Genomic DNA, 25,726 nt, shown 5'->3' with positions numbered 1-25,726 from the left:
GCCAATTTTAAACATGATTTCCATAAGGTGCACATAATTAATAGCATGTGTTCAGGGGCAGTTTTAATTCCTGCACAAGTCTTCCTTCACAGGTGGACTGATGTGAATGTGTAGTGTGGGAGGATTTGGCTGTGTTGGCAACAGGGGCCCTGTATCTTTGGGATAGATGGAAGGCTGGAACTTGCTTTTTCTCTGTACAATGCCTCCACTCCAAGATCATTCAACCTTCCCTTGTCTACAGGCCACTTTTAAACTTCATTTGTATGCAGGTGTAGTTGATGGAATCTCTTCTGTGTCTACATATAGTTGTGAGGCTTAGGTGTTAGCTTTGTCTACTCTGGTCTCTCACAAGTGGCATCGAATTCTTTAGTCCTCGGACTCTGCCTAGAAGCTCCTTCTGTGGTATGGGAGAAGGATGCTGCAACTGAAATTCAGTGGAGATGAGTGTAAAATTATACTTGCAAGGGGAAGTAATTATCTTTTTTATATATAAGATTATGAACACTGAGCTATCCCGCCACAGGAAGAATGCTTTGGCACTATGGATGGCACTATGGATACATAGCTCCACATAAATGTTAAGTAGTCAGAAGATAAGATTATTTGGTTGAGGAATAAAGGCAAAACAGAGACTCATTGATTTAGTTGGCCTGTACTGGGAATACTATTGGTCATTTTGGTCCCTTTACCTTGGGGAGGTGTGCGTAGGAAGCAGTAAAATGTTTCATTAGAATGGGAAAAGGCCCAATGGAGGGGAACAAGGTATGAACATTTCTGTGTGAAGAAGGGTTGACTATGCTATGACTCTCCAGCTTGGAAAGGAGGACTTGGAGCTGAATGGCATGTGAAGAGTGGCACAGGGCTCCTACAGATCAGTTTTTACTCTCTTCCAGTATAAGACCTGTGGGGCCATAACACTCAAAAAAAGAATCAGCTTCCAGCCAAAAGTTGGCAGCTATTTGCACACTTCGTGATGGGCCTGTTGGGCAGAACCCACTGCCAGCAGATGATATGGGTGTAAGAAATGTGTGTGGGTTTTGTAGGAAACTGAGGAGTTGGACAACTGTTGTGTTATGGGTTACTAGAGACAAACATCAAGTTTAGGAGATACTCCAAGCTGGAAATAGTTGGAAGCTAGGATAAGATTATGGGACGGGTATGCTATGGCTGCTGTAGCAGCTCCCTAGGCAGCTGCTTATTTCCACACTTGGAGACAGGATGCTGGGATAGAGGGAACACTTACCTGAACTACAGCAGCCATTCCCGAATTCCTTTTCTTAGTGGTGGCAATATAAGGAGCTGGGCAATATATTGGCAATATATTGGTGCTGGGTGCACTTTTGAATTGCTAAGGAGTCTTGGAATGCATGTATAACCTTCAACATCTCCCTTTAAATCATGTCTGTGTTATTTGGTATACTTGACACAGAAACAAAAAGCATGGAGATACAGGAGAATCTTTTGCTGTTGCACACTTGTTTAGAAAAGAATCTGGGCTGCTTTACTAGATGGTAAAGATTTACTAGATGATGAGAACTAACCAGCTCTTTCTGCTGCATTGTGGGATGGACCAGGGCTGAGCTGGCTTTTTGAATGGATCCTGGAAAAATTCAAATCAGACTCTTAAGTTCTTCCGCATCTAAAAACTGTTCAGAACAGCTTCATACTACATCATGTCAAATAGCCCTTATGAATGTTGTCTTTCAGCTATTGGTAGCTTGCTTGTGTCCTACCTTGATTGACCGAAACAACTTAATCCCCTGCCCTATTTTTGCAGGGTTAGTTAACTGGAATGCAGGTTTTTTTCTTCTGTAGAAATTAACCCAGGTAATAATTTTTCCATTGAAAAAGGAAAAGAAGAATAAAGGCCCTGTCTACTCCAAAGGCTTTACTGGATTGCTTTTGCTTGCCTAATATTGTAGTTATTGACAGTGTAAAGCAACTTAAAATGGCATTGAGTACCTGCAAAAGAAAAGACAGAAAATCAGCTAGGTGATGGACATATGTGACTCCATTACTTTTTCAGTTTTGCTTTTTTTTATGTAAAATGCCATATTATGATAAAAATACTTGTCCATATCAGTCATGGTCTTACTGGCCACATCTCAAAAGAAATAATGCTTCTTGTACACCTTCACTCAACAAGACTTTTCTTGCAACTCTCTGCAGTAAGTGTTCTTGCCAATCCTTCCTGCACTAATTCCCTTCATTCTGTTGAAGAACATGGGGGGAAGAAAAAGGTAGGGAACATCATGTCCTCCTCAGCTTTCTAGTCTGATTCGGGGGAAACAGAAACCTAGAAAGAGCTCAAGTCTACAAACTGCTGTGATGACTGTTAAATAATGGGATTCATAATCAAATGCCTCATGAATCATCGTATGTTAACAGTTAATTGGATAGGCTCCTCCAGTTTCTTTCTAATGCTTCTCAGTCTGATGATCCTTTTATTGCTGGGTAGTGATTTTTCTTCTAGTTTTCTTTGCATTTTTATGGGAAGCTATTCTTCCCTCACAATTGAGTTTATTTGAATGTTCATTGGTATGTGTACATTCCTATGGGTGTTTCTATTATACTTTTTATATTGGTTTACAATAAGATGATCATATAGCTGACCCTTTTTAAAAAAACATCAAAATCTTGATTGGAAATTAATATTTACTTATAGTAATGAAAACATGATTGCAAAAAGCCTTACAACTTGGAGCAATTAAAAACTGCATTTCAAAGGTAACTGAGGGAAAATGTTCTTTGCTTTCATACTTTTAAGGTCAAAGTTGACGTCTGATGCAGAGAAAGAGTCCGTGATGATGTTTGGGAGGAATCTTCGGCAGTTGCTTCTGACCAGCCCTGTGAGGGGCCGGACTTTGATGGGAGTTGATCCTGGCTACAAGCATGGCTGCAAGTTGGCAATTATATCACCAACCAGTAAGTTTCAATTCTGGGTATTTTTGAAAGGGCTGATAAAAGTGTATTCATTTAGAGGAAAGGAAAGTTTCATAACAGACTTCTTCATCAAATAGATTTTTTTTGTTTGTTTTGTTAACATTTTAGTGTTTTCCATGCATCCTGTCATCAAATTCCTTTCTTCAGGCTTGAGGTTAAGTTTCTGGCACCTGAATTACAGTATCTCCTTTGGCGTTATTAGTTCTCTCTGAAATAGAATTTAAGATCCCTTCTGCACTCTCAAATACAGGTTCAAATAATTGTCCCTCTCAGTAGTCAGCAGTGGGAACACCTGGCATTTTTATTGTTTAACAAAGAATTTGAATTTAAATACTTTCTATAACTTTTCATGGTTAATATCTTGGACATCTGGACACTTTATCAGCCCTTTTTGTGTAATAGTATATGTGTTAATGTGGCAAGTCAGAAACATTGTATTTGCAGAGCTTATTAGTTCAGTTTTTAGACAGATAAAGCAAGCAGTCTTTCCAGTTCATCCTAGTTTCATCTGGGGATACCCACCTCTTTAGACCCATGCAAAAGTGGTTTGTTTTCCTTTTATTTTGATCATTGCTTCTTGTCTGAATATATATCCACCCAGGATGTGTGTAATGAAAGATGTGTTCTTGAGACACTTTAAAATGATAATAAAGGTAAATAATAGTTAAATGAATGTATGCATTGCACCATAAGCTATCGATACCAGTAATACAGTTATTTCCAGATGTGATTGGTGGGATGATGGCAAGAGGAGATGGCATTGGAGTTCTTAAGTTCCTGGGCTGCAAGGCCAGAGACTGCATTCCTTATTTTCATCTCTCTTTACTGGATCTGTAAAATGTCCTAGACTAGAGCAGTAAATCTTCTACAGTGAATTGCTATTTTTCCTCTTTCATAATGTAATATACTATATTTGCTTCCTAAGACTAGATGCTGATTATTTGTTATGTGAATATGTTCCTAGGGAACTAGAAAATGTATCAACTCATTTTGCTTTGGCAGCCAAAGCGTTTTTGTCCTCTGCCCACCATGCATTTCTTGTAATTGGAATCAGAAGTAAAAGGGAGAAATGCATTAAGAAGCTCTTTTTGTGAATAATCAATTTAACTTTAGTAGTTCCACAAGATATAGCATTAGGATATTTGTGTTTTATCAAATGGCTTTGCCTTTCATTATTCTAGGTCAGATACTCCATACTGATGTTGTTTACTTGCATACTGGCCAAGGATTTCGTGAAGCTGAGAAGATAAAGAGGCTTCTGCTACAATACAAGTATGCTAAAGAAATTTCCATTTATTACTCTTTCTTACCAAATGTAATGGAAATCTTCACTATATCAATACTTAGGTTTTGGTGGGATAAGAATTCAGTTGATTTAACTGGACTTACTCCTTTTTTATGAACTTCAAAGCTTATTTTTCTTTTAGTCTCATGTTCTTGCTTTTACATTATGTATATGTTAGAAGCATATGAAATCAAGCCATGGCTGTGACTAAGGCGGCATGCTATGAATGTATCCCTGTAAAGCTCTGTCAATCCATTTATTTTTAGGCATAGAAATTAACATTCAGCTAAGACATAAGTTTAGCCACACTCTTCCTATCCCCGGTAAACCACTCATCAATATTTTCCTGCTACAAAAGACACATTTTACCTTTCAGAAAAGTTTTACTAAGCAAAGGAAATCCTGCTCAGATAGATCTCCAGATGGACTTGCAAATAGGGGCAGCGTGCTTAAAAGGTTATTGTATTCAGCTACTTTGGGATTCCCTGTGGACAGACATCTGGTCTACTGGGTCAGCTGCTGAACTGCCACAGCATACAGTCCAGTTAGTCTTTAAGTGTTAGATTGGCTTTAAACAAGGTGATTTGATGGCTGACTGGCTGTGGTGGGGGCAGTCAGAGGCAATCACCTTGCAGGCTGTTACAAACTATGAAGTTCCCATTAAGGAATTAAGATGCTTACTGCTTGGGTTTCTTCCATTTTTCATAGAATCATAGAACCGATGAGGGAAATAAGAGTTTGAGGACTGCAAATAACATTGCATTTATCCTATGAATATGAAGTATGATTATTTTTGTTTTTCTACAGATATTATCACTGTTAACTTCCATTGAATGAGTGAATATTTTGACTCATCTCTTGAGCAGTCACAGGGAAAACATGTTAAACACAATGTGCTATTACTAGGAATAGGTTCTGATTGAATCCAGGCCTTGTGTTACATAAGATGTATTGGTCGTTGTTGTGGACTGAGTGCTATCTGTACAATAAGTAATAATAACCATTTTTTTACCCTGTGCAAAGCTGTAGCACTGTCGTGATTGGCAATGGCACTGCCTGCAGAGAAACAGAAGCTTACTTCGCTGACTTAATTATGAGGAAGTTCTTTGCACCGCTGGATGTTGTTTACTGGTAAGATCACTTTGCTTGCTGGGGTATTCATCTGTTCAGTGTATTTTAACTTAACAGGTACTTTTAAATATGATTTTTGGAAGTATTTCTTTTTGTTGCCTTGTCTGTCTTTGAGTCAAGCTTGACACATCCATCCCTCAAGCCAAAGGAAAATGGCTGTAGCTCTTTGAGCATGAAAGTAGTTACCATGTGTGAGTAAGATAGACCCACAGACACATTTTATTTTCTCTTCCTGAGGTTCACTCATATTGTTATTATCATTGTAACAAAGCATGTGAGAGTAGCAGCTCAAAAAGCCAAGGACCTGTTCGGCGTTGTGTGCTTATTTCTTGATGAATGAGGTTTAAATACAAGCGATAAAGCTTGTGTTGTCTGACTGCAGTATTGGAATGCTTGCTAATCCTATGGGTATTAAATAGTTTGGGAATAAATAGTTTGTTAATACCTAGCAGAAAGTAGTGAAGGTATTTATCCTCTCTAAGCTTAAAGTTTTATCCATTAGTTTCTTGAATTCAAACTAAATTATTCTGCTCTTTGATTTTGATGGAAACTGTATTATATCACTTTCCTTTCTCCCACGCAGAACTACTTTTGTTTCTTTTGGGGTTTTTTTGTTGGGTTTTGTTGGCGGCTTTTTTATATATATTTTTAATTAATTAAAACCTTTATTTCTTTTTAAAGCATTTTTGGTGCTCTAGCTTGGATTCTCTTTTGTGCTGAAGTTTAACAGCAGTTCTCAGTTTTCACTGTCTTAACATACTGAAATAAGTTATTGAAAGTTTAGAAGAAGCTTTTGTCTCTTCAAACTACTATATACATTCAGTGCAGCCTTTTCTCCATGGATTTGGAAGTTATCTTACAGATATGGTCAACAAATGTAGTATTCCTACTAACCTGTGCTGTGGTTTTACTTGCACTTGTTTGTTTCTAAGATCTAAGTAAATTTGCACAAGATCTGATACTTACATCTTTCTATTCCAGATGTAACAGGGTTTTCTCATTTTAATTGTTTGTAAAGGAAAGAGGCAGATCAAGCTTCTGGAAAACTAGGCATCCTCTTTCCTGAATCCATTTTCAAACTGGTAGATTTTCAATGACTGTAGAGAATGGAGAACACTTTATGCTCTGTGATTTTGGGGCAAATGTTTAATTTCACTGTTGTTTGCTTCATAGTTTAAAAATCCATTAGGTTGATGTAAGCACTTTGAAAGAGCAATAGTGGTTTATTTATTGATCATATGCTACGAAATGTAAATAACTAGTTTATGTAGAATTCATTTATATAACGCTGTGGTGGATGGTTTTCTCACTGTTTTTTCCTCTTTTGCTCTAGTATTTGTGTTTATAGTTCAAGATTACAGAATTTGTGAAGTAACTATCATTCTGTAATGTATATTATATGTTCCTGTGTTGCCCCTTCTGCTAAACTACTTTTATGTGAATCTCATTGCATTATCCAGTGCTGGGGTTTCCCAGCTGAGGTCTGCAAATTTCCCCTGTTGCTTTCTAGCTCCAGAAAACTTTGTCCTTAATATAGTTGGTAATTCTTAGTAACTGAAGGGAATGATGACTCCATACATCCACCCCCTGCTTCTGATAATCTGATTAAATGCCTAGAATTTGTCAGTCTGAGTTCAAAATAGTAAGTGATACTTGCTAAACAAGGAGTAATTAGTACAGACTTATCATTTGAGCAATAGGTGACAGTAGGTATACCCTGTGAGAACTGCTGTAGCTTGTGAGGGGAGCTGTGACAGATGACTTGCACTGATGATGCTCTATTTATTAAACAAAAAGTCTCCTGGAGCATGTGCTCTCAGGTCACAAAACCCTTTTTCTGTTTCCATGTACCAAGTCATCCCTCGATTGTTGTTTTTTCATGATAGGGGAAGATGAGTGCGTTGTATATACGTATATATATGTGCATTGTATATACCTATATATACGTGCGTTGTATATATGTATAATCAATTCTGTGGAAGTCCATGGTGTGCTTTTGGATCAGGTTATCTTTATAAATGGTTTTTCAGTTAAAATCTCTAGGAAACAGTTTGTTTAATGTTGCAACTGTTAATTTCTAAAGAAGATCCATGTCAGCAGGTCACCGTTATAAGTAAAAAATGGATTTACAAATCAATATATGCTTAAACTGGGGAAGGAAGACCCCAGCCCCCCCCCAAAAAAAAGAACACAACAAAACTCCTCCAGTACTTAAACTATAACAGGATAGTCAGTCACGTCTAACATGATACCACATCCTAAGCATTCAGCTTGTGTCAGTGATGCACTGGGCTGCATTAAGGTGGAAATCCTTGCCCAGCAAAACAGAGCTCAGTTCGTTGCTGTGTGCAAGTTTCAGAGAATTGCCAATTGTATTTGCATTTACAGTCTTTTTCCTTGAAGGAGTCCAAATGTAGAGTGGCTTGGCAGATGAGGCTGGATTGTTTTATAGTGCTTTAAAACCAAAATCCCAATCAACTTCTTAAGCTGTCATTCAGAAAGGTACTATGGACTTCAGCTTCCTTGACAAAAAAAGCCTGCAATATGATACTGCTTATGGGTTTTTTTGTTAGAAGGGGAGAATAGGGTAATAAATTATTATAAAAAATAAAAACCTGTTCATACTTTTATGTCCCATCATATGGAACTTGAATCATGCATTTCCAGGGAAATGAGACAATTATAGTCTGTTATCTTAGAACCAAAGTGTTCAGTTGATGCATGCACAAATAATCCGGACAGTATGAGCTCAAATGAATATTAATGGTAATAAACAGCTGACCACTGAATTGATTGCATGTATGTGCAGAATATGCTGGAAGAGTTTCTACTACTAAAGTCATGTACAGCAACTTCAGAATGGCGCATCAAGTAATTACTTGGCTTCAGTATCCATATCTACCAAGCACTTAACTACTACTTAAATGAGAACAGTTTCACCTTTTCTTAGTTGTATGGCAAGTATCAAATTAACTGATTTTTCACTTTAAACTATTTTACTTGTATTGGTACCAAAGGGGACTTCCAAAATTTATTTCAGTTTCTTAATTTCAGTTTCTTTCAAAAACATTAAAACATAGAACCATAGAATAGTTAGGGTTGGAAAGGAGCTTAAGATCATCTAGTTCCTACCCACCTCCCATGGGCAGTGACACCTCACACTAAACCATGTCACCACTGTCTGTTCTCCAGACCCCCTAACCACCTCTCCCAGGGCTCTGTAGTCCTTCTTAATGTTTTCCAGCCTACTGCTGTCTGTGTCACTAACACCCACATGGACAACGAAAACTGGGTAATAGTCAGTGGGACTTACTAGACCATGTAGCCTCTCTGCAACATCCATGATCCGAGCCCCTGGTAGCAAGACACCTCCATTGAGACTGGGTCAGGCTGACAGATGGGTGCCTCTATGCCTTTCAAAGTAGGGTCCCCTACCACTATGACCTGCTGCTTTTTCCTGGCAGCACCAGCAGTGATCTGGATCTAAGTTGATAACTAATATGATAATTTGATCTAATTTGATAATTGCTTTGGTGCTAATAAATATATGAAAAGCAAGCAATTAAAATGTTAATCTCCAACAATGGCAAGTACAAACTACATATATCTTTACTGAAGTTTTCCAAGGAGAAGACGTACCAGTGAAGACAGTAGTAGGAAATGAGGCATATGGCACGATTTTTCGGGTGGCTGTAAAACCTGTCTGGACTTAGTTTGACAGTTTGATTTAAAGCAAATATTTTTAACTGCTTTTTTTTCTAACCAACATGCTTTCAGATACCTACATCCAACCTAAATAACTGCAGGACTTTCTTTCCCTTTTTTTAAATGCAGTTTCCCTTCTAGAGCTATGTTTATTGACTTAGATTAGGACTGGACTAGAGCCCAGAGGCAGTCATATCTGGTCTTCAGGTTTTTTGTTACAAATCAGGTTGGTTTTTGGTTTTATTTTTTTTTACAAGGTTCAATAAATACTCTTGATTATTTATGTTAGTTCTATTGTGAGTTCTTGCCAAAGATATGTTGTATTATAACCAAAACAGATGTTCTGGTTTAGACAAGTGTATTTGTTTTAACAGAACCAGCAATGTAAATGAAACAACAGTGTGTTCGGCGTTAACGTGGCAGATGATGAACTTTTAGGGTTTCGTTGGCCTTTTTGGATTAAATGGAAATCTTGGAAAAATATTCCAGGAATTTCATTTCGTATTTCGATCACTGCAACTGGTTTCCTTTGATTATTGTTGGCCAAAGGCATCTTGGAAATGAAAGCTATCTGAATGACAGGTGAACTGTGCTAGAGCAGGACAATCATCACATGGGGGAAAGTAAAATCACAGCTTTTCTTTCAGCCTCAGTGGTTTCATCAAACCATGCATACCACCAATACAAACATTCTTGTTGGTCTGACTTCTGATGTGCTTCTTACATTAATGCACACTGAGAATAAAGTATTTCAGCTCATATTTAAAAGAACGTTTGATAGGTAGCATGAATTGTTAATAGTTTTCAACAAGCAGTAAAAAATGCAGCCAGGCAAGTGTATTTTTGTTGTTGTTTAGGTGGGTTGGTGTTTAATTTCTGTTATACTTTGCTTTAAACTTGATACAAAATCCTTTTCTGCCGCTTTCAGCAAAACCTTTTCTTGCTCTTGAGTCTTTATAAGCAATGTAATTAATAATTTACTGCTGTTTAAGTTCAAACACTTCTGTACTGTGACAAATAGGGGAAAGTCTGTAATGTCTTGTAAAGTTCTCCTTGGGTTTTCTTTAATGTTTAAATTGTCTGCTTTAGAATACTTAGAAATGCTCTGCTAAGGTGGAATAGGACTGTTTAATACCTTTTGAAGTTGGACCTTGGTGGCAAGAAATTGTTTTGGAAATGTTTGTTCTACAGGATTTTAGGTCCGCTTGTATTTTATAGGTGTCTGCACATGCTTTAAATATCCTTTTCAATTTAAATGTGTGTTTTATATTGTTGAATATCTACATTATACTCTCTCAGCTTTAACAAATGCCACTTTCAAGTTCCATGCCTCTACGTTTCTAATGTTACACTAGCTTAATTCCCATTACTTTTCTGCTTCATAGCACTCGCAGTTTGAAAGGGACCTAACATTTGGGTTCACATTATGATAATTAGGTTTCAAAGCAGTGTGGGGGGATTAAGATGTCTGAAGTCTAGTTGCCGAATAAAGTTCAGAACTACTTGTAAAACTTGTTTGAGTGGTTAACAGAAGTGGTTTTATTTATTCAGTGCTCATGCAGCATTAATCCGTATTTCATCAGGTACCCACAGTGCTGTAACTCTAGATATGACCTTGGGACTTAATTTACCCCATCTCAGTTTTCCTTATTAATGTGCCATGAAAGAGGTACATGAAAGATAGCCAACATCAAAGCACCTTTTCAAATAAAGTGGTTGATATGAATCCTCTGGTATTTAACACTGTCTGTCAAATGTTTCAGCTGGTTTGCATCCTTTTACAAGCTATTGCTTGCTGCATTAATGCAGTTGTTTCAAGTCTGTTGAGAGTACAAAGGGGAATAGGGATATGGGAAACCTTATTCCTATTTCTTTTTGATTATATTTTCTTTAAGCTGTTGGTTTTGTCTGTTAAGCTATATAACTCTATTGATGACACATTTATGTACGAACACCTACACACCTTAGGTCATGAGATGCCCGATACAGAAGGTAGAAAGTAGTTTGGAATGTTTTGGCAAAAGGAATACACACTCAGTGGAAACAATGCACACGTCTAAAATGTGCACTGAAGAACCTTTGTTCTGCTTTCATCTCTTTCAAGCTCTAGTGGAATCATGAGAAGTCCTGAGCAATGAAGAAATAATTTGAGGGAAAAACAGGTTTAAAATGTGAGTGAAGGGGATATGGTTAATAAAAATGCTTAAAGTTTTGTAGTGATTTCCAATCAAACCATCTTCTGTCCCTTATTTAAAAGTTACTCTCTGTTGTGATTATTTACCACAGCTGAGTAAGAGCTCATGATCATGCACATTTCAAATGCAAAATGGCTTTTTTAATATGTTTTATGGGAGATAGACCTGGAAATGGGAACCTCACTCTCCACTGGGACTTACTCCTCCTCCTCTTCTTGATTATGCATAACTTCAGGTAGTAAGTAGTCTTGTTCAGTACAACATGGACTGTAATATGTGTCCATCTTTAAAATCATATCCAATGTTTGTTCTTGGTGCCTCTGTAGACTGATATCTACATTGAGCTGAACCCATGCTATATTCAGATTCTGAAGCAGTCAAAGTGAATCTATATTCTTAGATTCTGAAGCAGTCAAAGTGAGGATTCCCCTTTGCCCCAGCTCTGTTACTTTGATTTACGAATTTGCTGTAGGTATCAGTACCATTCACTAGCCATGTTTTTCTGAGGAAAAGAAAGGGGTGAGCAGTGAGGTTAGAGAGGGACAGGTGAAAGAGGAGATGATTATTTCAGGCTTGTCTAGCATGAATTTGAAGCTTTTTAACCCAAATTTTATAAACCATACACTTGACATAATTCTGGAACCTTATTCGAATCCTGTTTCAGAGAAATGGCTTCACAGTTTTTAAGATAAGGGCAAGGACTAATTGGAAGTGTGTCACTGTAGTTTAAGAGATTATGAATTCCTTTAAATTCAGAAGAAGAGTAAGAGATATGTGGAGTCTAGACTTCAGCAATGTGAAGGCAGGGGGTCAGGAACATAACTTGCAAAAGAAGTCTAGATCTTGAGGACAGAGTCTCCTTTTCCAGAGCAGTAGGATATGTCATTTGACTTGGGTCCAGGCAATCTATAGGAAAACAGTTTTGGGGAAGAGTGGAAATTTACCCATGCAATTTCCCTTCTAAGTTTTCTCTTTCTATGAGAAAAATTATAGTAACAGTAATATCAAGCAGTGATTTTCGAAGTTATGTGTTCTCAGTATGTAAATCTCTTCAGACCTTTAAAGAATATGAAACAGACAAACAAAATAAATTCTGTAAAATTAGAGAAGATTTTAGGATGAAAAGTCATTATGCACGTGCCTGTGTTCAAGGGCAACTGCATACTCTTCAGTTAGAAATGTACTCTTCTCAAATGCACTCTTGCAAATCAGATAGTAGTTTTGAGAAAGTGATCACAATAATTCCTCCTACTTTGTTTTTTAACAGAAAAGAGGGTTTTCTGTTAAAATAGCAAACATATCCAAACATTTTGGATAGCAAAATGACTTCTCTGTTTTTAATCTTGTTTCCCACTGAGTTGTAATTTGTACATGGGCTGTTTTCTGGTAGATCTTCTCTTGTTTTCAGATAAATAAAACTCTTAAGGTAATCAGTTAGAAGACATCTGATATTGCAGTACAGCAAAAGTCAGGTGAGAAGGGAGAACCATCCAAAAATGTTTAGAAACACAAAAGAACAAAGTGTTGGAAAGATAAAAGGTTACTGAGAGGCAAAGGTTATGCAAAGAGCAAGTGCAGCACAGAGTGTGCCCATCAGATCCTCTGGGAGCAGTCTTGGAGTGTGTGCATTGCCTAGAGCATATTCATAGCACAAGACTGGGCATTTTGTTCTTAAAACTCACTTAAAATTGGATTTGTACCAAATATGTGTAGCAGGGAGTTTCGTGTTCAGTATAGAACTACTAAAACTAAACTGTGAGTAGGGGATTTATTTTTGGGGGGTGTTTGACTCAGTCTTTAAAACACTATTTTTATCACTTAACATTTTGTGCTGGTCTGTTTCAAATGCTATCTCTGTTCTTAAGAGCTTTCTATGATGACACTGAAAATTACTCTGGCCTAAAGTCTCTTGGTCAAGGCTACTTCCAAAGCTTGGAAATGAAGAAGGATTTAATAGATTCAAAGAAAAAGGATTAGATCTTAGATTTGCTAGATTGCTACAGTGAAACAAAGCTAGTTCATTTAGGTATCTGATATTTTTGAGGGGGTAGACCACCTAATAGGCTAAATATAAAGCTTTTCATTTTGGACTGAAATGATTTATGTTATTGCTTAATATGGTTAAAACTTTTGAAGTTTTTCTGTGCCATTTAGTCAACTCCACAAGATTCTTCCTGGTTTAATTTAAAAGAAAGATTTCCACAAAGTTCTGTATTGGAATGAGCATCAGGCAATCTTATAGCATGCCCACTTCTCCCAGAATTGGTTTTCTTATGTGGTCTGACATCCCTTTTTTCTCTGAAGGGTCACCAAACCACCCTTCCTTGTGATAGCTGTTGACTTGCTCACATGATGCAATTATCAGTAGTGATGCTGGAGGGTGAAACATTCAAGTCGTTGCCTCCATCCGAAATGTTGCATGCCGGTCTCTGCAGTGTGTGTGTCATCTCGTACTTGGCAGAAGAAAGCAAGGAGCCTTTTGTTGAGAGGTGTCTGAGTGGTGGCCAAGGTCTAGGGATAGCTTGAGGAATGCAAGAAGCCTGAGGAACTGGGTAGTGCTGCAGAAAGAATGAGGATGCGTTCAGGGGATGAAGGGCAGGGCACTTTCAAGGCACTTCCCCTAGACAGAGGCATCAAACTACAGTCTATGGGAACTTTGCAGAGCTTTGAGTTCAGTTGAGCTTGCACGTTCCTTGTCTTTTCAATGCAGCAGGTTATGTCAGGAGAACAGTTCCTTCTTCTGTTCACTCCCCTAATGATTTGTGAACATTAATAGTGTACAGTCCGAGCTTAAAACTGAGGTTTGGACTTCAACTGAAAAATGTGACCTAATGACATATTACTGCTTCTCACACTGAGCATTGGAGACAGACTTTCAACAGCTGTGTCTGAGCCTTTTCCCAATACTACATTTATTAATTTTATTATTCTTTTTTTAGCTGGAGTGAACTGAAGTAAGTTTGTTCTGTTCAACTCCTAGCGTATCTTTTAAAATGCTGTCTATTCATCATAAAGCATAAAAAGTTGGCTTTTGGTCAGTTAGTGTGAGCCACTACATGAAGAAAATGAGTCCTCCTCTGTACGCAGCTAGGATTGTGAATGCTCAATGGTAGGAGCCTTAAATATTCCAAACTTGATATTGATACTGACCTCAAATGAGAAAAGTTCAGGTTTTAAGGTAAACTGCAATGTAAAATTCTCTCCAAAGACTGACAGCTGAATGGTTGTTTGTGAATTCCTGGACAGAAGCCTGTGAACCACAGGTTGAAAACCACTGGGCTTGGACCTGAAAATAACAAAATGTAGGAACATATAGAAACTTAGTATTTAAAATAGCTGAAACTGTGCATTAGGATATCCTCCCTCTCATTTGTATTTGAAGAACTTCGATTATGGAAACTTGCAGTGTGGTCCTTGTTACCCACGTCTGTGTGTTTTACACTGCTTGCCTTTACCCATTGCCCGAGATGAAACAGCATGGCTCCACACTAGTATGGTAACATCATGCTAACAAAATCTTTGATATTGCAAAGTGAATGTAAACTAAACCCATTAAAATGTTAATTGAATTTGTGTCAATACTGCCTTTCTAAAAGAAGTGATGTTTGTGATGATACCCTCTAATCCTCTTAATACGAAAGAGACATCAGAAAAATGTGTGTGTGTTTTAAGTGATGTCATTAAGTACCTGTGGCAACTGATAAATTTTCACCAGAAAAGACTGGGAAAATTTGCTTAGACTCATCACCATGTAAAAAAACTCCAGCAGGAATTCTTTGTGGAATCCTCACAAGTTAATTTAAGTGGAAGGGTCCAAATAGAGTGTGATTAATACCGGGGGCATCCAGGTTAAAAATATATAAATACAAGATGTATCCTCTGATTTGTGAGATACTAGGACTGACTGGTTGTATGTTTGGATAATGTTTTGTCTTCAAATAGGCATTCTAATGGGGAAGTAAGCATTTTTCCATTTGTGTAAGGTTGCTAGTAATGTGTTTTTCCTTAAGTTGAAAATCTGCTAATCTTCATACCTATTCATTAATGAAACCACATTTGGTGTTCTGCATTTCAGCTCTTACTGGTCTTCCTCTATTATTGAGATGTGATACACAGATTTATTTAAACTTACTGTGCAATTGTTGTTGATGCTGATAGCAGAAGCTTAGGATAGGTGGTTAGATTACATTATGCTGTCTTAACACTCTTTAGATACCTTCATTTCAGTGGCTTTTAACTGGCAGAGAGTTACCTTTGGGATGAAATTCTTCATCCTAGATCTCTGTTAGTGTATATGTGTGGGCTGTGTCTATTTCTAAATAATCAGAAATGTTTAAAGGAGTGAGCATATGCAGAAATGCTGTTGTTAGTGGGGAAGTTTCTTTATTCTCTGAAGTATCAACACTGTCAAGATCTGGTAAAAATGGAAGTTTGTGTGCAAATCCAAAGTTTGTGTAGAAGTATCCCTCTGAAAATACATTCAGGTTTGTTTTGAGTAGTAAACCCCAGGAAGTTGCCACTTGTACAGCTGGTAACAAATTCCCCCAGTAACAGGAAACAAGTATTACAAATCTTGATGGGAAAAATACCCAAAAGCAAAAAACGCCCCAAACTGGCTTGGATTTTAGGGAGATTTGAAAATTAAACTAATTACTTCTAGGTATCTGATAGCCTGAGAGTCTTCCACGACTGGAAAGCAAATACCAAGTGTCTGTAGCAGTAAAGCAAGGGCTCTTTGCCTTTACAGTTACATAAAATCATCATTTCTATTCCTGATCTCGGGCTGTCAGCTCTTAGCAGCTCTTGGCAGTGCAGGCAGTGAGTGCTACCCATGTTGCACCTTCACTTGGAGTAATTGTGTGTGATACTGATACCAGGGTCTATGCTTGCCTGGACTCATTTAACTTTTCTTATCAACACAGTTTATGGCAGTCTTAAAAGCTTCACGAATGACACCGAAAGAAGCCACAGCAATAGGAGATACTTCAGCATACTTACGATGTTTTCAGGGATTGAGAGGCAGAGAATATAGACGTGCTGTGTGTCTCAAAGGGCCTTTGAGTAGGTTATTTCAGCTTGAAAAGGGATTAGATTTAGATGACTGCAGTGTCAGGAGGTTTTAACTGAAGGTACCTATTGAGGATAATTCCTTTTTATAACTGTATCCTAGCAGGTTTGTCAATGATGAGTAAGTGGAGGGAAGGAGAAATGATCCATTTGTTGTGGTGGGTGTTACAGAAGCGAGGAAGAGTACTTGTGAAAGGAGACATAAAAAAGCTCAAGCTGTGTGAAGAACCTTCTGTACCAGGCCCTTGTAGCAATGACACCTGGGAACAGTGGGCAAGTGGAGGGGAAAGGGCTGAGAATGGTGCAGGTTTTCCTGTTCCTTTTCAGTTTGGGGAGATTTGTGTTGCTTTGGTGGCTTCATGTGCAGTTGTAATCATACCCATCTAGCTGTTCTGTACATTGGTTATTTTCCTTTCTTTCAGAAACACAGTGTTCCTGAGAACAAACGTGTTACTCACATACAAATGATGTTTTCACATTAATCTTTTTTCCAACTGCAAGTAATATCACAGTTTCTGTGTCAAATTCTTTTATGTAACATCAAATACTGTTCAAGTAGCTCAGTCATCAGTTGTCTGTGGAGCTTTATAAATGAAAACCTGGAGGTGGGGGGAGAAGATGTCCATCTATGTGCAGTTATTACTAACATTGAATTGGTGTTTCACATTAAACTTCTCTCTCAAACCTACTTTATATTTTGTTAAGCATCCTTGGCAGCTGAGGCAACATGCCTACTGCCTGTTCAGTTCTCTTATTGGGTTGAACTAGAGCTAACATTCGGCTAAAATATGTTTTGACATTTGAATTTGACATAAATGTTTCAGGGAAACGGTTTCGACATGCGTCCTCCATGCGTGCTTGTCAGCGTTATCATGTTGTCCTGTAAATGTACTTTGGAAGTAGGCTTTCAGTAAAAATCAGTGATGCATTTATTACTTGTTCTGGTCTGGTTTTTCTCATAGTGTAAATATTACAGCTAAAAGTTACGCTCTTTTTTTTCATAAAAGGCTTTTTCTTTCTTTTTTTCTACAAGTTAGTTTGTCATTTTTAAGTAAATCAAACTGGATATTCCTGTGTTAGTTCTCAGTGATTATCTCCCTGCTGAAGGAAATGTTAACTCTAATCTTCTGCTAAAAGAATAAATAGAAAGAGACATTGTCAATTTAAATGTTTTAAAATGAAATAGTTTTGAAATCATGATATAGATGATATAGTATCCTTTTAATGTATCCCATTTCTTAGCTAGCAACAAAACCATAGAATTTTAGAGGAATGTTTCATTCCTTTTAAAGGAATGCTTAAGGCTGTCCTCCTCTATTCCTCTTGTTTTTCCCCACTCCTGTATATACCCTGGCTTTGCAAGCATCCTGCTGTCTCCTTTACCTGGCTGTCCACAGCTCCTCGCTCGGTGTCTCCTCAATCATAGCTTTCTCCTTATAGAAACTGCCTAAAGACCTTCTGGCATTCTGGAGAGGACTCCTCCCTGTAAAGGCCGTGCTGCTGATCATTATTAGCAGTGCAATTTAGGGGAAATGGTGTTTCCTTCCATTGGCCACTTTTTGATAAAGCAGTTACAGTAGGTTGTAGGTTCATGGACTTATCAGGAGTAATGTTTTCTGATTGAGAGAGGGGTTTGGGTAAAGGGGTTGTTCTGGCGCTAAGTAAGAATTAAAAGCTGGTGGCCTCTAATTCAAAGCAGATTCTCTTTAGTTTTATGGTCTGTAGGGAATTTCTTCCAGGTTTTTATAAAGCGAAGATGCAGATTAAATGTTGCTTATAGTAGTTTCTGTAAATATATTTTATTTAATATGCAAATCAGAATATGTAGTTGATTATTTTTTAGTTGATCTTAAATACCACCCTTATGAAGCCAGGCTGAGTTGTGGCTAATACTGGGTTGTGATAAACTAAAACTTACAATTAGTACAATGAACTTTGGAGATGCTTTCTTTATGCGAATTGTCTTTGGGTCATCTGAAATACCAGGTTTTGGATTCGATACAAGTTGAAGCTTTCAATGATTAAACCATGATTAAAAGAAGTCAAAATTCTAGTGGAATATGCATGTTTTAAGTTCATGTCTACTCCTTGTTTATAAGGCATTTTAAGTTAGTTTCCACTGAGAAATGATACATGTAAGTTTGGGGTTTCTTCTAATGCCACAGTTGATGTAATTAAATTGCACAAATCACATGGTGCTTGCGATGATGGTGATGTTGTGAGCTTTTATGAACTCCAAAGGAAGAAGTTAAGACTTGGAGCTTGTGAAATCTGTTTGTTCTGTTCCTCAGGGTTTGATTAAACCCAAATCCATGGCATGTCAGTTTATGATACTAGTAACCTGACCAGTAAATGCCCTGGAATGGACCAGTGCAGACCTGTTGTTGCTTGCAGTGATGGTGTGTGAATGTGAGTGTACTCTGGCTCAGGGCAGCGGAGATGCTGACAGCAGCGATAGTCCTGGCCTGTCTACCAGGGGCAGGCTGAGGATGAGGCTTGGCTCTGCCACCTCCTGCACTAGCCAGCAGAGCTGAGCAGTGCCTTAGGGCAGAAGATGCTCTGCCATATTAAAGGGTGCTGCATCTCCCACCCTGGCATATGTTCTCTATAACCCCCTGTAGGATTTGACTGCATCAGCCAGAGCGCCTCTGGGCACTTCACCGCTGCGCTGCCATAGAGTCTCTAGCAGATAGACTCGTGTTCTCATTTGGACAATTATTCTTTTAACATTGTGTTATCTCCTCTCCTATAGCCCTAATCTCCAAATAGTTGGGGGTTTTTAGTTTGTTGGTTTGCTTTTTTAAGTAACAGCTGTTAGTTATCAACTGCAGGAATATCTTAACAGTTGAACATCAGACACTTGAAATTAAGTGGGCCTACTGTTACTGCTGCAATCAGCAGGGTACACGTTTCCATTCATTTCTGAACTGCTTTGGGTTTTTAAAGAATCTGAATCTCAGTTTAATATTATCACAGCTTCATTTCTCAGCTACAGAGAATCCAATATTCCTGTTAACATGTAGTAGGTTTTGGAGTCTCCATTCATGGAAACAGTTGAAACCTGAGTGGACACAGCCCTGAGCAGCTTGTTTTGGTTGACCCTGCTTTGAGCAAGGATGTTAGACTAGTCAGTCTCCACAGGTGCCTTTCAGCTGCTGTGATTCACTGGCATTGATCACTTTCCAAAAGCTGAAAGAATCATTTCAACACCCTTGCTCTTCATTGCTGGCTGGTCTTGCAGAATCCACACATAAGAATCTAGCGACCCATCCGGAGAAGTATGTGGTAGATCTCCATTGCCCGTAGCATAGGGTAACTGTAGACTCTGCTGACCATTTGCAGGTGCTGGTTTTGATCATCTGTGCTTTCTGTGCAGTGCTTGCTAGGTCCTTCAATTGAGTTCCAGCATTACTTTCCTTTCTTGCTGTCCAAATATGAATTTACAGGAAAGCTTTGGCCTAATTTGCTCTCATTTTGAAGTAACTTGTGTGATGAGGAGAGGAAAGTTTTGACTGGGGAAGGAGGAAATCACTGTTTCATCCTAGGGCTTTGGTTTTGGGTGGAAGTTGGGCTGTCAATGGATTTATCCATTTATTTATTTGCATTCCAAGAAAAAACTGCATATTGACTTCCTGGTGCAAAATTTGTCATCTTTTAGAGAAAACGACTTAGTTGTATTTGTAAATGATGAGCAACTATTTTACTTTTGTTAGTGTCTTTGTTTTACATCTTAACTGTGATCTGCAACTTATCAAATGTTTCCAAGACATTTTACCATTATAAAATGGGGGGTCAAAAAGAGGGCTAATGTGGTTAAAATGAAATTAAGCCTAAAAACCTTGAGTCCAGAAGAAGTGTTGGTAACTGGATGAAAAACATGTTTTAAATGAAGTGGTCTTTCACCATATGTTTATGCCAGTTCTAGTGATATTATTCATGGGAAGTCTCCCATGTGGATCTGTCACAACCTGAGGGAATAAATTACTCCCTTTTAAGAGAAGGGAGAAAACAAATACAGCACTACCTAACTGCACTTTTATTTCACTAATTACAGCTATTTATTTTTGCCAGCTCTTTCCCCTTTTGGTCTTACTGAAAGAATTTATTTTCTGTAAAAACATGCGATTTATTCATGCATTTCAAGTTTGTGGCGATTTGGTGGTTATTTCTATTTGATTTTGGGGTTTTTGGGGGGCTGTTTTTGTTGAGTTTTGTTTGTTTTAACTGAGACTGATACATACTTCTGTTTGTAATACATGATGAGAGGTATCCAGTGTATTCTTTTTTTATCCCTTAATGATTTAAAATATGCTTCATGTTCAGCTCACTCTCCTTTGAGGATGTATTTGGTTCAGATTAGCACCTCTTATTGTAGATGCCCAGAAGTTGCATATGGTGTCAGTAAAATAATAACTATTAAAACTATGAGAGTGAGGAGCACCAGAGCAGATATGAAAGAACCCTCAAGGCCTGAAAGGAAAACAATGTGGAATTTAATTAAAAAGCATTCAATGTTCTTATGCTGCTCTACAGACGTTTGAGTACATTCTCTTACCTTTGCATCTGTGTCTGAGGAGAGTAACTGAGCAATAAAAGTGTGTTTGTTAAGATAAAGCTTCATTTGATATTTTGGGGTATTTTGTAGGGTTTTTTGTTTGTTTGCATAAAAAATGTTGGATTTTCTTGAAGATTGCATAACCTACTCTTTTTCTTAACTTTCTGGGGTTTTCTTCTTGACTGTTGTTATAATCCTTTTTTATATCTCAATGTTACAGTTACTTTATAGGGAATTGATTTTGCTGAAGACACTAAACTAGTACCTCAGTTTTACAGCTTTTTTTCTAATGAAGAAAAACAGTTTCCCTGATGGACAGAACAAAATACTTCTTGATCGCTATCAGCTTTGAACAGTCATAATTTAGAGTATAATTAGAGTAGGAAAATGTCAAAGCAAACTGGGTTTCTTTTTCCCTGTGTTAAAATAAATGAAAGAAAAAGCAAAGCAATGATACAAATGAGGACTTGATAAATTGTGAGAGCACTGTCATGATTAAGTTTGTGGAAATAACTTCTCAGAGATAGCACCATGTAATTTTGATCAGGTCTGCATGAAGCGCCATTTACTTCACGTAACCTTTGCTTCAAGTATATTGAGCAGGGGAATAAGCACAGGAGGCAAATGTACCTTCTGTGAACTAAAGCAGACAGCCTTATTTTTAGGTGCATTCCAAATCAAAATAAGAAGAAACGACATGGCTAGAAAGATGTGGTCACACTTTTCTTTATTATTTAATACCTCAAAGAAGTTTTCCTGCCAGCATTCATTCTGAGTCCAGAATTCCTAATTTATTTTGAGTTTCTCTGTGTTTAAAACCTGGGTACTGCACAGTTCAGTAAACTGTGCCAAGAAGTGTCTGTAGGTTAAAAATATTTCATATGTCGTCTTCAGATACAGTCTAGATTTTCAGAGAGATGGGGAGGGAACAAAGAAGAGCAGCAGCACAGGATCTGTGATTCCCTCACCCCATGTAGAGCATCTATCCACATTGCATCACGCAGCTCTAATGGGAGTATAGCTGTCTCCAGCCTTCCCTTGTGGATCTGTACTTGGGGAGAGGGTAGCTTGCTAAGGACAGTTCAAATATGAAGATGAGTGATATTGTAGGGAGGGGAGTTAAGAGGAATAAAGCCTGGCTCAAGCCAAAGCTACAGGTCAGAATTTTGCATGAATCGGGGCTGTGGAAGCTGCATGCAGCACTCACCAGGCTGCTTCCCAACTGCCCACAGTGAGCATTAAAGAAAATGACAGTTGCTGGAGGTGCCATTGTCCAAGAGGCATTTTGCTCCATATGTTGTGGTCTTGTCCAGTTATGCTCCACTCTGGGGACACAGTCTTCATGAGAGTTAATGTGACTCGAAGCTCCAGCCTTTGGTCTGGCTTAACCACTGTGTTTTAGCCACAACAGTTGCTGCATATGTGATGCCCCTTCTACCAGATAAAAGTGATTCCAGAGAGTGTATTCACTGGAGAACCTGGTGGACTTTCCTTAATGGATCATTTGTATGTTAAATGTCCTGTCCTGCAGGAGTGGTGTGGATGGGACAGTGCATGCAATAGGAAAATGTTTTTGGTTGGAAATTAGACAGACTTTAGGCAGTTGTCGGTTTTCCTAACAACAAACTGTTGGTGACAAGGCCAAATGTAGAAGACACTAGCCAAGTCCAAGTATATCTTTATAGGCAGGAATCTTGGTTTTGTCTTAAAAAAGTCTTATTTGTTCCCAAAACCTTAATGCTTTATAATGCTTCAACATGAATAAATAGGCATATGCACGATCGTGAATTGCTGAGTTCCAGGATTTTATCCTTTGTTTCCGCTGTTTCTCAAAGTAGGCAGGATGGGTCTTACTTGTTTCAAGATCCTGCATAGCTTGAGATGGGCTGGATGAAATACCAGCTTTCCCCATATGCGACCACTGAAGGGGTTTCTGCTTTGCTGAGCTGAGAAGGAGCTGCTGGTAGGACAGCATTGGTGACAGTCTCCTGCTCTGGAACTTGCAGCTTGGCTGTTTCATGGTCCTGGGTAGGGCTTGTTGGCTTGGCCGAGCTTTAGAGAATAGGGAGGGGAAGGGCTAAGGAAGGCTACTCTTTCAGCTTTTCAGCGTGGGATGTTTTTGCTAGCCTTCTGGGGTAGCAGTAGCATCTTGTGCCATGCTTTTAATGTGTGTGTCTAGGCAATTTTGTTTCAAAAGTCTATGAATATATGAAATGTGAGTGTAAAACTGAGTGTTGGCATGGTTGGTCTTGAAATTATAAAGTGTATTCATAAGGAACCAACCCATTTTCGTGGCTATTGTAATTTTAGAAGTGGACTCTAGGGTTTTCATTTCCTGTGTCAATCCTTATGCCTTTTATTACTGTCTTTGTTTTAATATTAGGTGGTTTCAGGTATGTAACTTTTTTGCATTACTTTAATGAATTAATTACTTTAATGCCATTATACTGTAATCACATAAAATGTGTTTTTTTAAACGTGTCCCTGTACATTAAAGTAATATTCTATAATGTTATTTATGTCGCTGCAATTTCTCTTCATGGCATTGCTACAACAAGAAGAGCAGTAGCCAAATGTTCTTAGTTCCTACTGTACTAGTGTTTAAAGTAAAAATGAATTACTTAACTGCTTTTTAGTTGGGTGGTTAACTTGGAAGTAGATTTTTGGACCTGGAGTTAGGATTTTAAAGCTCTCTACAAGAGGAGGAAGGAGCTTCAACGCCAGCTGCTCTATGAGCAATGACAGGACCCGTTGTCTGAAACTGTCAATGAGAGCAGTGGGGGTAGTTGCAGGTGACTGTCACCTTCAGTCTCGAGACATGCCACCCGAGGTCTTTCACTTTTCACTGCAGACATGGGACGTGTATTTCTTCTGGGGATGAATCCGCAGCACCAGTTTTGTTCTGATAACAGCATCTGGCACTAGATTGATTTAACAGGCTATGAGGTTTGCTCTTTTCAGATATGCACTTGTACGGCAGCTTCTGTGCAGCTCTGACATGGCCACACGCTACTGTTGTTTTTTCTGCCTCCTAGCACCACGTGTGAAGCTAAAGCTCTTTGACACCTGCCATTTGGACCCTTTTCTTGCTGAAAAATGTCATCGTTTTCAGACAAGATGAAGACAGATATCTGATCATTCTTCCCTTTGTAGGGATGTGCTAAGGGCATGGTTCGTTCGCAGATGAATAAAGGATTCCAGGCTGTAGCTATACAGTTAGTTTTATTAGTTCAGTGCAGTAGGTAGTTTTTGACTTAGGGATTTCTAGAGTTATATCTTACACAGAAGAAGTTAAAGCATGGTAGCTCATTGTTAAATCTTGCAATAATTCCCAATCCTATTTCATTGTGCTGCAAGTAACAATTGTCTTACTGGCAGGAAATTTCACACTGCTTTTCTTTGGGGAGGAGAATTATGGTAGTTGAGGAATTGAAATCAGAAAGTTTTTAACTCTTCTAGTTTTATATTCAGTGAAATGTTTTATGTGGGATGTTTTCTGCCTTCACCCAAACCTGGAAGTTAGTAAAACCTGGCTCCATCTTCTGAACTAGTAACTTTTTAAAGGAGAAGCTTTTAAATCCTATTCCACTATTGTTTCCCCCACTTTTAAACACTGATAGAAACAGGCCTAATTCTTTTCATTAGGTTCTAAAGATCTACACTGTCTACCAGGAAAGCCATCAGCTTAACTGGCACTAAATATCACTTGTGTCTGAACAGGAGCGACATAATCCCTAATTCAAGGATGCTTGCCTTGAAATTCTGTTATTTCGGAAGATGATTTATAAGGTGCTTTATTATTGTCTATGATGTAGGATCAGCAAGCTGTTTCAAAAGTAGAGTTTGTGTCTGAAAGACACCATTTAAACACATTGTTCTGTGTTGTAATTTGCTGCGTTGACAGTTCCTGGTCTGAAATAGTTGAGTAATTTTTACTTTAAAAAGTAGACTGAGTTGGTTAGGACCAAGTTGCTTTATTCTTTGTGTGGTGTAATTTCTGGTTGCCTTTGTGAAATACTGAGCATATTCATTCATGCAAGGGTGGAAACATTTACAGACCTTGTTGTGAATTCAAAACACTAGCTGTAAGCAGAATTTCACCTACTGTTTCCTAGGGAAACTTAAAGAATGTGGCTGATCAACAAGGTGGGATCTGTATCATTGCTTATCATTTGATGTACTATCTGAAGACACTTAGTGGGCTTTACTTCGTGTGTGCTTGGGAGCTCCTGAGCAGGAGCTGTACTTTGAGACTTCTATTCCCCATATCTGTTTGAATGGCTTCACTATGAGGCAGTTTGAGCTTTTTCTGTGTAGTATTTTTACAAAAGAGGACTGTAACATCTCTTGTCTAATATGTCTGATTCTGAAAGGTGGGCTTCCATAAGAGCAAAACTTGAGTGGTGTGTAGTCCTGGAATGTTTTGAATGAAGCAATTGAAATTGATGAAAATTCCTTTCCTATCTAAGAGTCTATTTTGTCATCATAAAATGTTTAATACTGGAGAATCCCCTTAGTTCTATATATTGCTAAAAGTTGAAGCTAAATCTTCATATTACTTAAAACCACAGATTAACTGTATGGGGTTTGGCTTGATTCTGTTGAATAATGATTGCTCTCTAGTATAATCTTCTAGTATTTCTAGTATAATATCTTTGTTGTGTTTCTAACATCTTCCTTTGCCATACCGCTAGGTTATTGGAGGTGGGAGAGACTAGGTTTTGAATTTAATCTCATCTGTCAGACTAAACAGGCTTTTAAAAACCTTCTAGGGCTTTTTATTCTTTGAATACGTTATTTAGTGTACACCAGAACCTTTTTATCTTGCTCTTCCATGACATATGT

General features: G+C 38.1%; 1 protein-coding gene across 1 annotated transcript in view; it reads left to right on the top strand.

Annotated features, from left to right (window-relative positions):
- The window catches only part of SRBD1 (S1 RNA binding domain 1), a 122,516-nt gene that overhangs the window by 26,677 nt on the left and 70,113 nt on the right, over positions 1-25,726 (top strand). Inside the window, exons 14-16 of the mRNA XM_034061225.1 lie at positions 2,768-2,925; positions 4,125-4,215; positions 5,252-5,359. Coding sequence (XP_033917116.1) covers positions 2,768-2,925; positions 4,125-4,215; positions 5,252-5,359 — 357 coding nt within the window. The remainder of the gene's footprint in view (positions 1-2,767; positions 2,926-4,124; positions 4,216-5,251; positions 5,360-25,726) is intronic.

The sequence above is a fragment of the Melopsittacus undulatus genome, chromosome 3 (genome assembly GCF_012275295.1).
Source record: "Melopsittacus undulatus isolate bMelUnd1 chromosome 3, bMelUnd1.mat.Z, whole genome shotgun sequence".
Taxonomy (NCBI): Eukaryota; Metazoa; Chordata; class Aves; order Psittaciformes; family Psittaculidae; genus Melopsittacus; species Melopsittacus undulatus.
This window is presented reverse-complemented; position numbering and strand designations above follow the sequence as displayed.